The 14314-nt window shown below is 45.6% G+C and overlaps 1 protein-coding gene and 1 pseudogene across 5 annotated transcripts in view; both read left to right on the top strand.

The window, feature by feature from the left end:
* The window catches only part of GALNT6 (polypeptide N-acetylgalactosaminyltransferase 6), a 40258-nt gene that overhangs the window by 24115 nt on the left and 1829 nt on the right, over window positions 1–14314 (top strand). For 3 of the 4 annotated variants that reach the window (XM_084877408.1, XM_084877406.1, XM_084877407.1), the window contains 6 exons: window positions 2173–2290; window positions 3816–4016; window positions 4534–4665; window positions 5251–5352; window positions 6726–6878; window positions 7748–10292. In XM_084877408.1, coding sequence (XP_084733534.1) covers window positions 2173–2290; window positions 3816–4016; window positions 4534–4665; window positions 5251–5352; window positions 6726–6878; window positions 7748–7861 — 820 coding nt within the window. In that variant the 3' untranslated portion in view covers window positions 7862–10292. Of the gene's footprint in view, window positions 1–2172; window positions 2291–3815; window positions 4017–4533; window positions 4666–5250; window positions 5353–6725; window positions 6879–7747; window positions 10293–14314 lie in introns of those variants that run through there. The other variant, XR_014794463.1, reaches the window with a different exon arrangement.
* Window positions 12970–14190, top strand: LOC311618797 (small ribosomal subunit protein eS24-like; annotated as a pseudogene). Its single transcript has one exon. The product of its transcript is annotated as a small ribosomal subunit protein eS24-like (transcript).

Here is a 14314-nt window from a genome sequence, read left to right on the forward strand (position 1 = left end):
GAAGAGAGGGGCAAAGAGAAGGCAAGAGGGAGAAAAGAAATGAGAACTCCCTATTGACTGTCTGTCTGCTTCATAGATGCCTTTTGTTTACTGTGTACAGCTACAACAAGCTGGGGCCAGGCACACAGTGACACGATCAGGGACAAAGGCACCTGGCCACCACCCATCACTGATGGCTCTGGCTCCAATAGCCAAGGACCATACAGCTGGAAGATAAAGCTCCAGTGTCTGAGGAATGAAATTGCTGCCTGGTGGCATGCATGGCTTGCCCTCAGCACTATGCATACTTCCCACCAGGAGGCCTGCAGGCAGAATCTTTTACTCTGAACGCTAACAGGAGGCTGAAAGGAGAGTCAGAGGATCCTAAGAAATGGGCCACGAAACCCAGGCAGTTGCCTGTAGGTTGTGGGTCTGCAGTGAGTTTCCCTGTGTAAGGTTTATCCTCAGAGACCTCTCAAAGCAAAGGGACAGGCCCAAGGCAGGAAGACCCTCAAGAAGAAATAGGTTAAGCCCTGGTCAGGTAGCTCAGTTGGTTAGAGGAGTGGTCGGCAAACCGAGGCTCTCGAGCCACATGCGGCTCTTTGGCCCTTTTGAGTGTGGTTCTTCCACACAATACCACTTGTGGGTGCCACGTACAGTGTGATTGAAACTTCCTGGCCCATGTGCAGAAGTCAGTTTTCTGCCTGGGCGAGTTTATTTTGAAGTGGCGTTAGAACACCCAAGGGGCCAAAGAGCCATGGTTTGCCGACCACTGGGTTAGACCTTTGTCCCGATTCAGATTCACCAAGATTGTGGGTTTGATCCCCAGTGAGCGAGAAGGAAAGAAAGGGAAAGGGAAAGGGAAAGGGAAACGGAAAGGAAAAGGGAAAGGGAAAGGGAAAGAGGGAGTGAGGGAGGAGTAGAAGAAGTAGGTTAGGTCCAAAGTGCTAATCTGGAGTCCCAGACTCTCTGAACCTTTCTGGGCCTTACTTGGGCTGGCTTAGAACTCCTAGGTCAGAACCAGTGACAAAAAGCCTGCATGAGCATGAGGGTTTCCCAATTAAAATTTCTTCCAGAAAGCAGCTGCAGGAGCCAACTTCAGGGCAACAAGAGCAGCCACAAGGTTAACTCCAAGGTCAGGCTCATGTGCAGTCACCTTAATAGATCAGTCCAATCAACACTGATTGAGCCCCTGCTGTGTGTGAAGCACCTTGATTGGCTCTGGGCTACGTGAAGAAGCAACAGAAGGGGGCAGCAAAGCCACGTCCAAGAGAGCCTGGCCAGGCACAGCTACCAGCACCTACTGATTAAGTATCTGATAGTCAATCCTAGTCTCCCCTAGGCCCTACCCCCACCTTCAATCCTTAGCCCAGCTCCCCTTCTGAGCCACTGGGTATCTATATTCTAGGGATGAGAAGTTTTTTGTTAATTTGTCTTCATGTGGGTCTTTGCCTCCCTGCTTTTGTCTGAAAGCCAGAATGTTTTTGTAACCTCCAAATGCTCCCTTCAATGTAAGTTGAGCTTGATGTCATCTCATTTCCTATTCTGTTTCCAGGAGTTTCCTCTGTCCAGAGCAGCTGGCAGATTTTCCCCAAAGCTAGCTGCTCATGCAGTGAAGTACCAGGGCTGGGCTCCTACTAACACTGTGGCTTTCTAGTCCCTCAAGGGCCAGGGACTCTGAAAGACAATGGGGTCAGTTCAACTCATAATATTCATTCATTCATGGTTTGAATCCTATTTCCAAAAAAACAATTTCACATTGCTTCTAATAGCCAAGTATCTACCATCTCCAGGGATTTAGCTGCCAAAAAGTAAACAAACAATGGTAGCTTTACCCTCCGCAACTAGACTGAGCCTCTGAGACTAAAATCTATCTTTCTTAACTAACGTAGCACAGGTCCTGGTGGCTGGTATTTAATACATCCTTGGTTGAATAAATGAATGGGTGCCTTTTAGAAGAGAGTAATGATCATTACATCTCTCCTTGACCTAATTCCTAGGAGGTAAAGAGACATAATAAAAGCTCAATAAACATTTGCTAAATGAACTATTGAATACTTAGTGGAAGAAGGGCTGTATGTGCCAGGAAAGGGGGTGGGAATAGGGTAGGAAGCATTAGCGGTGAGTCCCATCTTTCCACTCCTCACACTTCCTCCCCGGAAGATGCACATGCTTCTCCCTCTGTCTCTCCAGATCCCCGACGTTTGCTGGTGGCCTGTTCTCCATCTCCAAGTCCTACTTCGAGCACATCGGTACCTATGATAATCAGATGGAGATCTGGGGAGGGGAGAACGTGGAAATGTCCTTCCGGGTGAGAGTGAAGAGGGCTTCGAGGGGGGAACCACAACATCCCAGGGGACAGACAGCCTGAGAACCTGTCTCTTAGACAGCAGAAATATAACATCTGGAACTGAACTTAAAAGGTGGCTGTTTCCTGGCATGACTCTGCTTTCCTCCGCTCCCCTCCCTGCCTCTGGCAATAGGGCTTTGGGAATCAGATTAGACAACTTGAAACAAATTACTGAGGAGAACTCCTCAGGAAGAAGGGAGAACAGTGGTAATAGGAATTGGACATCTACAGATTCTTTCATGGTGTCTGTAGAAAAGGATTAGATCCTGGTTATGGTAGAGGACCCTGGAACAGGTTAGTAAGCAGTCACTATCTTTTTTTAGAAAAATCAGGTTCCCCTTTCCAGGTCAGAGAACATGTGCCCTGGTGGTCTTGGAGTTTTGCTACCATATGTTCAGAAAGCTCTTCATACTGTAGGAGAAGATGGTGCCCAAATTTTGGTGGACCCCAAAACTCTGAGGGTTCCAGGAATAAGGCAAGTCAGGATTAGGTTAGGAACAAAGGATTGCCTCTTCCTGAAATCTACATAAATCCCCATGCCAGTGGATAGGTAATTAGTAATGAGCTCATTTGTGAAGTCACCTCTCACAGTGCCTGGCACATATTAAGCACATCTTTTTTTAAAAATATATATTTTATTGATTTTTTACAGAGAGGAAGGGAGAGGGATAGAGAGTTAGAAACATCGACGAGAGAGAAACAACAATCAGCTGCCTCCTGCACAGCCCCTACTGGGGATGTGCCAGCAATCAAGGTACGTGCCCTTGACCGGAATCAAACCTGGGACCCTTGAGTCTGCAGGCCAACGCTCTATCCAAACCAGTTTCTGCTAAGCACATCTTTAATACCTGCTGTTATTATGTATTTGTTTCTGCTATACCAAAATGAAGAACCTAACTTAAAACCTAAAAAGAGAAGATACATGTGGGAAGGCTTAAGCAGAAGGGTCACCAGCTTATTCCCCATAACTCCCAGAGTCCTGATTCTAGGTTCATCCATGAGCCTCTGTCCTGTCTTCAGTCTCTCTCCTAGGGAACTAGTGTGCTACAGGTCCGGGTGACTACCACAGGCCACCTGGCAGTTGACTATCCTTGCACTGATGCTCTGATTGGGTCACAAGTCTATCTTGATATGAGGAAGTTTGAGTATCCACTAATACATGTGTGAGCTGATAAAATCACATTTTCAACTCAAAAAGCCAAAGTTAGCCAAACTGTCTTTTCTCTAAAATGGGCCCTGAGGGCCATTCAGACGTGCAAATGTGGTTAAGTCAGAGTGAACCAATATCAGAGAGCTAGGGGTTGTGTGTGTGTACTCATGGCCTAAGAAGAAGCCTGGCCATTATCCTTGTTTCCAGGAGAGAGAGTGGCATTGCCTTGAGTTCTGGGACCTGGGTTCTGGTGCTCTGGGAATGAAACAGAGCTGCTTGGGAGGAGACTGTCCCACCCAGCTCCTAAAGGCCCCATTTTGTGTCCCCTTACGGCAGGTGTGGCAGTGTGGGGGCCAGCTGGAGATCATCCCCTGCTCTGTGGTAGGCCACGTGTTCCGTACCAAAAGCCCCCACACCTTTCCCAAGGGCACCAATGTCATTACTCGCAACCAAGTGCGCCTGGCTGAAGTCTGGATGGATAGCTACAAGGAGATTTTCTACCGGAGAAGTATGGAGGCAGCAAAGATGGCCCGAGAGGTGAGATGAAATGGTCCTTAGGGGGTGTCTAGATAAAGAAAAGTACAGAATCCCAGACCCTGACAAAAGCTTAATGGTAGAGGCCCATCCATTTCTACCACCTTAGACCCTGTGAGCTTACCCAGGCAAGCTAGAGAATGAGGAGAGGAGTCTTTGTTATCCCTGCCTAGAGAGCCCCAGTATCTTTTAGGAGGGCGGAGCAAGGAGATTTGGAGAAAGAACCTCTTCCAGGAGGACTGGCTTTGCTCTGAGAGGCTCAGAATGGGGCTGGGAGGAAACTAACTGGGGAGTGACAGGAGATGAGGGAGTGAGGGGGATATGAGTGGAGTTCCCAAAGCCAATATGGGGTTTGGGATTGGATGTGAGGCTGGGGCAGTAGCTCCAACAGGTCCTGAGCAAGAGTGAGCCTGAGACCCATTCTGGGAAAAAGGGACCCCAAGAACTCTGGACTACTTCAAGCCAGGCAAGAAGGCCAAGGCTGGTCGTACTGACCCTTAGGGGGTTGTCTTTTTGACAGAAATCCTTCGGTGACATTTCCGAACGACTGCAGCTGAGGGAACAACTACACTGTCGTAACTTCTCCTGGTACCTGCACAACATCTACCCAGAGCTGTTCATTCCTGACCTGAAGCCCACCTTCTATGGAGCTGTGAGTCCTCAAAACCAACTTGCCTGCCCATCACCACAGAACCCCCTAGAGAGGTTCAAGACCACTTTCCCCACAGACAGATGACAAACGAGTGCTTAATTTTATTCTCCACACTTCTTTATCCAGAAGGAGAACTTTGGAGCTTCTAGAGAGAGCTAAAATCCTTATGAGGAAAACGGCCTATACGCAGGGGCTCGCTCTCAAATGCTCACCTGCATCAGAATCACCAGGAAGGAGTGTTAATACACAGACTGCTGATTCAGTAGAACTGGGGTGGAGCCTGAAAATATGCATTTCTAACAAGTCCGTGGGTGATGCTGCTGATCCGGGGAATCACACTGAGAGCCGTTGCTCGTGAGAAAATGCCCATGTGCTGAGGGCTTCTCCCACAGACCTAGCAGCCCAGGAGGAGGCCAGCCTGCTCTGGCCCAGCCTCTGCACCTGCCTTATCTATTAACTTCAGGCATCTGGGTTAATGAGCAGAGGAGAAATCCAGTCATGCAAACTTATTCCAATTGGGCCTGACACCACAAACTAAAAATCTCCTGACTATGCTGGTTTCCCTCTCTGCTCCCCATTCTGCAGATAAAGAACCTCGGTATCAACCAATGCCTGGATGTGGGTGAGAAGAACCATGGAGAGAAGCCTCTCATCATGTATGCCTGCCACGGTCTTGGTGGCAACCAGGTATATAGCCCAACCCTGCTGGGAAAGCCCCAGGAGAAGCCTGGGTCTGAGCATCTCCTCTCGGAAGGGGTCCCCTTCCTCCACTCAAAATAGTCCTTTCTTTTTAAATATATTTTATTGATTTTGTACAGAGAGGAAGGGAGAGAGATAGAGAGCTAGAAACATCGATGAGAGAGAGTCATCGATCAGCTGCCTCTTGCACACCCCCTACTGGGGATATGCCCGCAACCAAGGTACATGCCCTTGACCGGAATCGAACCCGGGTCCCTTCAGTCCCCAAGCCGACGCTCTATCCATTGAGCCAAACCGGTCTCGGCAAAATAGTTTCCCTGCCCTCAGAAAACTCCCAGTCTGAGGAAGAAAGCGTGACAGAGACAGACAGGGTCTGAAGTCTGAACTGGGGACATACAGAGAGCACTGGGCATCAGAGCTGGGTGCTAGAAAGGGATGGGGGAGGGGAGGATTGCTCATCAGAGAAGGCTTGCTGGAGGATGCCAGCTGCTAAGGGATGTTTTAGGGTAAGTGTGGGAAATCTTTTAGCACTTTCCCTCATCTACATACAACTTCTATCTTCAGTGCCTCTTCTGCTCAGAAAATAACACTGTGATCCTACCACCCAAAAATGACCCCAAAACAACCACCTCCTGCCATCTTAGTCACCTAAGCATCCTGAAAATTTACTCCATGCCTTACAATGGCCCACCTCTTTCCTGGCCCAAGTTCTTCAATCTACCCTGAATGCCTAGCATTTGGTAAGAAAGAAGTACTTGAACCATAATTGAAGCAAGGGAAGGAGTGGCTTGGGACACTAAACAGACTGCCTATACGAAGATAGTCTTTCTAAAACAATTCCCTGTACCACTGGCCTGCATGATGATTGTAGGTGGTACATTGGTGAACCTTTTTATTGTACTAGTAATCTATTAACAAAAGAAGAACTAGAGTATCAGACACAAATGACTTCACAGATAATGCTTAAAATGAATGAGATTAATATTTTAATTAAATAAAAAATATTAATTAACTATTATTCCAGTATAACACAGATATGGTTAAAAATTCCTGAAGGTGACACTTGAATTACTAAAGTCTTTTTTTTAAAAAAAATATATTTTATTGATTTTTTTACAGAGAGGAAGGGAGAGAGAGAGAGCTAGAAACATCGATCAGCTGCCTCCTGCACATCCCCCACCAGGGACTTGCCCGCAACCAAGGCACAAACCTGGGACCTTTCAGTTGGCTTCGGCGAATTACTAAAGTCTTGTTGCTCACTCACTTGCCTCCTCAGGAGGCCATCTGTGGCTGGCATCTTAGGGAGGTGGTGGGTAAACTCTCCGCCTGTCTCTCAGACCTCCTCTTGTCTTGACTTATAGTACTTTGAGTACACAACCCAGAGGGACCTTCGCCACAACATCGCAAAGCAGCTGTGTCTACACGCCAGTGCTGGCACTTTGGGCCTTAGGAGTTGTCACTTTATTGGCAAAAACAGCCAAGTCCCCAAGGACGAAGAATGGGAATTGACCCAGGTAAGTCGGCCCAGAAAGCTCAGTATGCAAGAACCTGAGGCTGCCCCCACCACCACCACCACCACTCCTTATTTTCTGCATCTACTCCTGAGACACCATGGAGTAGATCAGGACTATGTAGAAAGTGTGGAGGATGAGGGGTTGCCAGGACTTAATGTTTGGTGATGGCTGGTTCTGGTGATGGCTGATAGATAGGGTCAGGTGTGTCAATGGCTCAAGTATTTTTTTACTGAACCTAAGTAGATGAAAGTGAAGAGTCTCTCATGGTTCCTGCCTGCCCTCCATGTGTCAAAACTATGCACTCACATACATTGATTTAATATTTCAGAGGTTCTTCCCAAGAAGCTCAGCAATTTTGTGGCTGGCCCAAGATTCACTGCTAGTAAATAGCAGACCTGAGATTCACACCCAAATAAGTCTGACTTAAAAGCACAGGCTCTTTCCATTATACCACACTGCCTCAGGGTTTTTAATGTAACTTCTATAGTACTGAGCACAAACTAGCTCACTCTGTTCCACCCAATCCTCAGTCCCTGGCTTAGGGAAAGAGGAGGCTAACCTTGGGGCTACAGGGAAGGGAGGAGTCTAAATATGATCCAAGGCAGAAAGTGGAGGTAGGCAGCAGCGGCCCAGGCCATCTGGAGGAGGCAGGCCCTAAAGACTTTTTCAGTTAGCCCATGGTCTTTCCTCTCTTCCAGCCATTCAGGCTAAAGCTTGAGGTGGGTAATTGACACAAGTGGAAACTCAGGAATGCTTGTCATAGAGTGTCTGGCACATTGCCAGGCCTGTAACAGTGCTATTTATTGCCCCCTAGTAGCACTGTTACAGGAATGAGGCCCAGGTTGACCCTTTGCAATGTCGTCTTTTAGGATCAACTCATCAGGAACTCGGGATCTGGTACCTGCCTGACGTCCAAGGACAAAAAGCCAGCCATGGACTCCTGCAATCCCAGTGACCCCCACCAGCACTGGCTCTTCGTCTAGACCCCACATCATCCCCTGTGGGAGTTCCCACAAGTCTCTCAGGAAACATTATTTTGGGGAACCTGATGTTTGGGAACCTGATCATCAGCTTCTCTATCAGCCTTAAAGATGGAGTTTAAACCTAATGTTGGATGTCAAGGCAGGACCTTTCTACTCCTTGCAACAACATTGGGCCCATTTTCTTTTCTCCAGATCGACGGAAGAGACTGTAAGAACACATGGTACTTGACCCAGAGCTTTCCTTCTGTCTGAGAAACAGAGGCTTCCAAAGCAGAGAAAGCTCCTGGGATGGGGCCCAAGGCAGCAATGCCGAATTCAAGAAAAGTACCTCTGCAACCATGTCGTGACTGCCTGATCATCTAGAGCTGGGCATACAGAATCTAGTGACATAACATATTCTAGCAGAGATCCGTCTGTTAGAGGTCTAAGAGCAACTCCCTTGCTAATAGTACGCCAAGTTTATAGAGCCATTTACGGTTTACAGAAAACACCCTGATAGGAATCCTTTATTTTACTTCATCTGCACAATGACTCTGTAAGAAAGACAGGACAGGGACTGGCATACCCATTTTACTGATAAGAAAGCTGAGTCAGGGAAGGGTAAAGGAGGTTGTCTGTAGTCCCACAGCTGGTGGATGGTGGGAGCCAAAACTGAGGCTTGAACTTGGACACTGAACAAGGGCGCCTTCCATTACACCACAAAAACACTAAACTAGCCACTGCCATTCCCATCCTCTCTTCTCTGCAGTCTAATAACTTCTGGCTGATTATAAAGCTAGGTAGAATGGAGCTAGGTAGCCATGAGGAAAACCATACAGTTCATGGAGCCAGCGACTCTTAGGTTTAAGTCCCAGAACTCTTTTTTTTTTTTTTTTTTAGTGCCCTATATGTAATCTAACAGAAGGCAAAGTAGCCATGGATGAAATTGAGGATAGACAGGGGCAATGTCCACTAGCCCCTGAACTTCTAAAATTCTGTAAGACATTTTGAAAACCATCATTTTAGTCCAACCCTATCATTTTCCTATTATGAAACCGAGGGCAAATAAGTGAGGCAATTTGCCCAAGGCCACACAGCAAGGCACTGGCAACCCTGAAGCGAGGACCCAGATAAGGCTAACAAGCGGGGTAGGAAGGCTGAGGAATTAAGGACAGTGTATACTCAAAACACGACTGCATGACTGCCCTGGCCTGCTGTACTCACATGAAGCCCTCACGTGGAGCAGACCTGACGTGCATCATCAGCTCTTTTCTAAGAAGTCGGACCCTACACACTTGGACTCATAAGAATTCCTTATGGCTTTCACTGGCAGGCTGTCATCTTGGGCATCACCATGTGAGGGTGCCAAGGGACCACAGCTGCCTCTGCTTCCCTGAAACTCAGTGTTGCAGGTCTCCTAGGTCCCTGAAGAGCCTTCAGGATGCTGTAGAGGAAACATTCTGGGATAGCCCAGCCAAAGGGAGGAGGCAGAGCATAGCCTCTTTCACGGTGTAGCCTGGAGTGGGAAAGGACTTTTCTAGAAAGAGAAGAGAGTTGGACATGAGATCCCTGTAGAAATAAAGGTTTTATGGCTTTGGTAAAGGAAGTTTGCATTAGATTCCTCCCCTGCATGGTTCCTTAGCTGATCCCTTTGAAGAATCTATTGATTCAGGCTGTGAAGAACTACACACATCTGAAATGTCCATTTCAGCAACTTGCTCTTATTCCCACACATCCTCTGGCCTACATATTGTGTGTCAAGCATGAGTAGACATGAGGAGTTATAAGATGAGGAACTCACACTCTAGCTGGAGAAACAGATGCAAGCAAGTCATGGAGTGTTCAGAGATGTGCTAGGTGAGTTAGAACAACTTCCATTTAGGCCCTGGACTTCAGGGGGGTCGGGAAGGCCTCACAGAGACAGTGACCTTTGACTTTAGACCTCAAAGGATGAGTCCTCAGGTGGGAAGGACTTAATAAACAAAGACCTCATACAAGACATGATCTAGCATGAGAAGAGATACAGAGGGTCAAAGGTACAAGTGGATCTGGGAAACCAAGAGGACATCAGGGTGAAGGAGCAGTAGATGTAGAAGCTAGAAGATCAGGGCCACATTACAACTTTCATGGGCACTTTTGCCTTCATAAAAAAAGTATTTAAAATTATGTTTTATAACTGCTTTGATATAAAAATGAATATAACCCAGGCTGATGGTATTCATTTTATTATGATTTTAAAAGAAAAAGGCCCAGCCAGCCTGGCTCAGTGGTTGAGCATTGACTTAAGAAGCAGGAGGTCATGGTTTGATTTCCAGTCAGGGCGCATGCCCAGGTTGTGGGCTTGATCCCCATTATGGGGTGTGCAGGAGGCAGCCAATGAGTGACTCTCATCATTGATGTGTCTCTCTCCCTCTCCCTTCTCTCTGAAATCAATAAAAATATATTTTTTAAATTAAATAAAATAAAACATTTTTTGAGCCCCTAAAAAAAGTATTGTGGGCTTTAGGCACTGTGCCTGCTATGCCTACTGGGTAGGTTAGCCCTGTAGAACAGGGGGTTGGGGCCCATTTGAGAAGGCTTTGAATGTCATGCTATTCAATAATAAGTCAGGTGAGCCATAGGGAGCCATGATCCCTAACTCTAAGCCTAGCCCTACTCTGGTTGTATTAAACATCTAATCATTTATCAGGACTTATTTGCCACTTATCCCAAAATCCCTCATACATCCCTATAACATCATCCAACAGCTCTCCAGCCCAATCTTATGATATATGCTCAACCAACGTGCCCTAAGGTGATTCCTTGTCCCTACCAAAAACAGCATAGCCTCCCCAGGGGCAATCATAAGAGTAACAGGAAGTGAGAGGTGCAGCATGAGAAAGAAAAAACCACATGACATATCTATAGAGGAAGCCCAGGTTTGGGGGTGAGTAGAGGACTAGTGAAGGGCAATAGTCAAGAAGAGGGAGAGAGCACTGGCACTGGTGGTAGAAAGCCTCTAGGAACCAGCATAATTGCCTCTTTTTAGCCAAGGTGGGTCTTGCCCTAACCTGACATCTGCCCTCACCTGACATCTGCCCTCTTCCTTAAAGTCCACCCCTTTAACCACTCTCAGAGCTCACTTAAAACCTTGTTGCTAGCCCTGTGATACTATCTGCCTCTTACCTTAGCATTGAATGTCTGATCCTCTTTGGGGATTCATTTCCCACTTGAAAAGGAATGGTGCCATTGCCAAGGAGAGCTAAGTGTCCCAGAATTTATTATCTACTTATATTTTAATTACAAAGTAATTCTATACAAAAGTCAAATAATACAGAAAATGTGAGTTTAAAAAGTGAAATTTATCCTCACAATGGTCCTATAACTAGTAATTCATTCTCTAGATATAACTTTGTTGCTTGGTAAAAGCCCTTTGAAACTGCTTTTCTGTAAATCTCCAAATGCACATGTACACTTGATTTCTTTACTATATCAACGACATTTTTCATGTCATTTTATTTAAGTCTAATTCATTCTTTTTCTTTTTACTTATTTTTCCAAATTATAAGAGAAAGTTTATTAAGATTCCTTATGAAAATTCCATCAAAGCAGATTTGAAAGAGCCTTGTGATCAATTTGATCAATTACTATTCTTGTGTTCATGCAAATACTCAGGCCAAACTAAAACTGGACTTAATGCAGTCCCTTTGAAAATGAGGGTAATCCTAGAAAAATTGTGTCTCAATGGAAACCACCATGTCCAGTTGTGAATATTGAACTCCAGTGTAGTTAACTGTCTTCAAAGTTTTGCCTTTAAGATTGTGTCTGTGTATGCCATACACTGTTTCTGGAAACTTTGGAGGTGGTTGTGGAGGTAGTTTTAGTAGGAGTGACAATGCTGGTTGTGGAGAAAACTTCAGTGATCGAAGTGGTTTTGGTGGCAGCTGTAGTGTGGTGTGGTGTGGTGTGGTGTGTGGAGTGGTGTGGAGTGTGGAGTGGTGTGGTGTGGTGTGGTGTGGTGTGGTGTGGAGTGGTGTGGTGTGGAGTGGTGTGGTGTGGTGTGGTGTGGTGTGGTGTGGTGTGGAGTGGTGTGGTGTGGAGTGGTGTGGTGTGGTGTGGTGTGGTGTGGTGTGGTGTGGTGTGGTGGATATGGTGGCAGTGGAGATGGCTCTAATAGATTTGGTAATGATGGAAGCAATTTTGGAGGTGGTGAAACTACAATGATTTTGGCAATTTCAACAATCAACCTAGAAATTTTGAACTTATGAAAGGAAGAACCTTTGGAGGTAGAAGGCCCCTATGATGGTGGAAGCCAATGCTTTGCCAAACCACGAAACCAAGATGGCTATGCTGGTTCTAGCAGCAGCATTAGTTATGGCAGTGACAGAAGGTTTTAATTATTGCCAGGAAACAAAGCTTAGCAGAAGAGGAGAGCCTAAAAAGCTACAGGTTACAACAGATTTGTGAACTCAGCCAAGCACAGTAATGACAGGACCTAACTGCTACAATGAAGATATGCTTTAAACTAGGGGTGTCGAACTCAATCAGAGAAGGGGCCAAAATCTAAAATCCAGCCTAAATCGCGGGCCGAATGGTTTACTGAACAGTCATAAACTGACAATGTCATAAACTGACAGCGGAGTGCAGTGATGACAGCGCGGTGCGGGCCACATTGCAAGGCCTGGCGGGATGGATTTGGCCGGCGGGCCTTGTGTTTGACACATGTGCTTTAAACAATACTCATGTGAATGAGCAAAAATATTGAGGATTCCCTAGACAGTTTGGCCCAGTGCATGGAGCCTTGGCCTGAGAACTGAAGGGTCCTGGGTTCGATTCAAGTCAAGGACACATACCTCGGTTTCAGGCTTGATCCCAAGGCATTGAGGCAACCAGTTGATGTGTGTGTCTCTCTCATATCAATGTTTCTCTCTCTGTCTCTCCCCCTCCCTTCCACTTTCTCTGAAAATCTATAGAAAAATATCCCCATGTGAGGATTAATATATAAACAAAATATAACATTAAACATCTAATCATTTATCAGGTCTTATTTGCCACTTATCCCAAAAATTCTAAAAAATAAACAAAAACTCAAAGACTGTATTTGTGACTTATGGTATAATAGGTTATTTTAGTTTATGTTCTGTGGAAAGTGTAAAGCATTCTAACAAAGGATTTTAATATAGGGGGTTTTTTTGCACCCATGCTGTTGATTGCTAAATGTAGTAGTTAGATAATGATGCTGAATAAATATCTTTTTATTGATTTCAGAGAGGAAGGGAGAGGGAAAGATAGCGAAATATGATGAGAGAGAATCATTGGTCAGCTGCCTCCTGGGTATCAAACCTGCAACCCAGGCATGCACCCTGAGCAGGAATCAAACTGAGATCTCCTGGTTTATAGGTTGGCCCTCAACCACTGAGCCATGCTGGCCAGGCAAATGTGCCTTTTAAAAATAATAATAATAAAATGTCAAAGATTAAAGACAAAGAGAGAATCTTGAAAGCAGCAAGAGGAAACCAGTTAGTTACCAACAAGGGAACTCCCATAAGATTGGCAGCTGATTTCTCAATAGAAACTTTGTAGGCCAGAAGGGATTGGCACAAAATATTGACACAAAAAGTGATGAAAAGCAACCAAGATTACTCTATCTAACAAAGCTATCATTCAGAATCAAATGATAGATAAAAATCTTGCCATAAAAGAAAACACTGAAGGAGTATTACAAGAAATGTTAAAAGGCCTTCTTTAAAAAGTAGAAGAGATTGGTGTGGTAGGCCTCCTCTGGCCACACCCACTCAGCTGTGCTATCCAGGTTCCTTCTGATGATATAATTAGCCAGGGGAGAGTGGTTCTCCTTTCCTCCCTCGTTGCTTGAAGATCAACTTCTATCATAAATGACACAGTAACTATTGAACCAGGAAGTTCATGACCAACAGACTACTTCAGCAGAAACAAATGGGCACTGACGTCCTTTTCCCAGGGAAGGCAACAGTACCCAAGACACAAATTTGGGAAAAACTAGCCACACTGAGTAACACCACACCAGATGTCACCTTTGTGTTTGGATTCAGAACCCATTTTGGTGATGACAAGACAACTGACTTTGGCATGATTTATGACCATATGCAAAGAAAAATGAATCCAAACATGGACTTGCAAGACATGGCCTATATGAAAAGAAGTTGACCTCAAGAAAACAAATGAACACAAGAATAGAATAAAGAAAATCAGGGAGACTATGAAGGCCAATGTTGGTGCATAAGATTTGTCAACAATGTGTCACTTCCTCTGGACATTTCCAGTGTCATCTTCTCAGAAGAACATACATTGAGAATTTAGACTCAGCATTTATGATGCCTCTGCTCTTTCTCTCTACCCTCAAGCAATCAGCATTATTAAAAAGAAGAGAGCCCGGCTGGTATTGCTCAGTGGTTGAGCATCCACCTATGATCCAGGAGGTCACAGTTCGATTCCCAGTCAGGGCACATACCTGGG

This window comes from Pipistrellus hanaki (assembly GCF_964339955.1).
Source record: "Pipistrellus hanaki genome assembly, chromosome: 3".
In the NCBI taxonomy this organism is placed as follows: domain Eukaryota; kingdom Metazoa; phylum Chordata; class Mammalia; order Chiroptera; family Vespertilionidae; genus Pipistrellus; species Pipistrellus hanaki.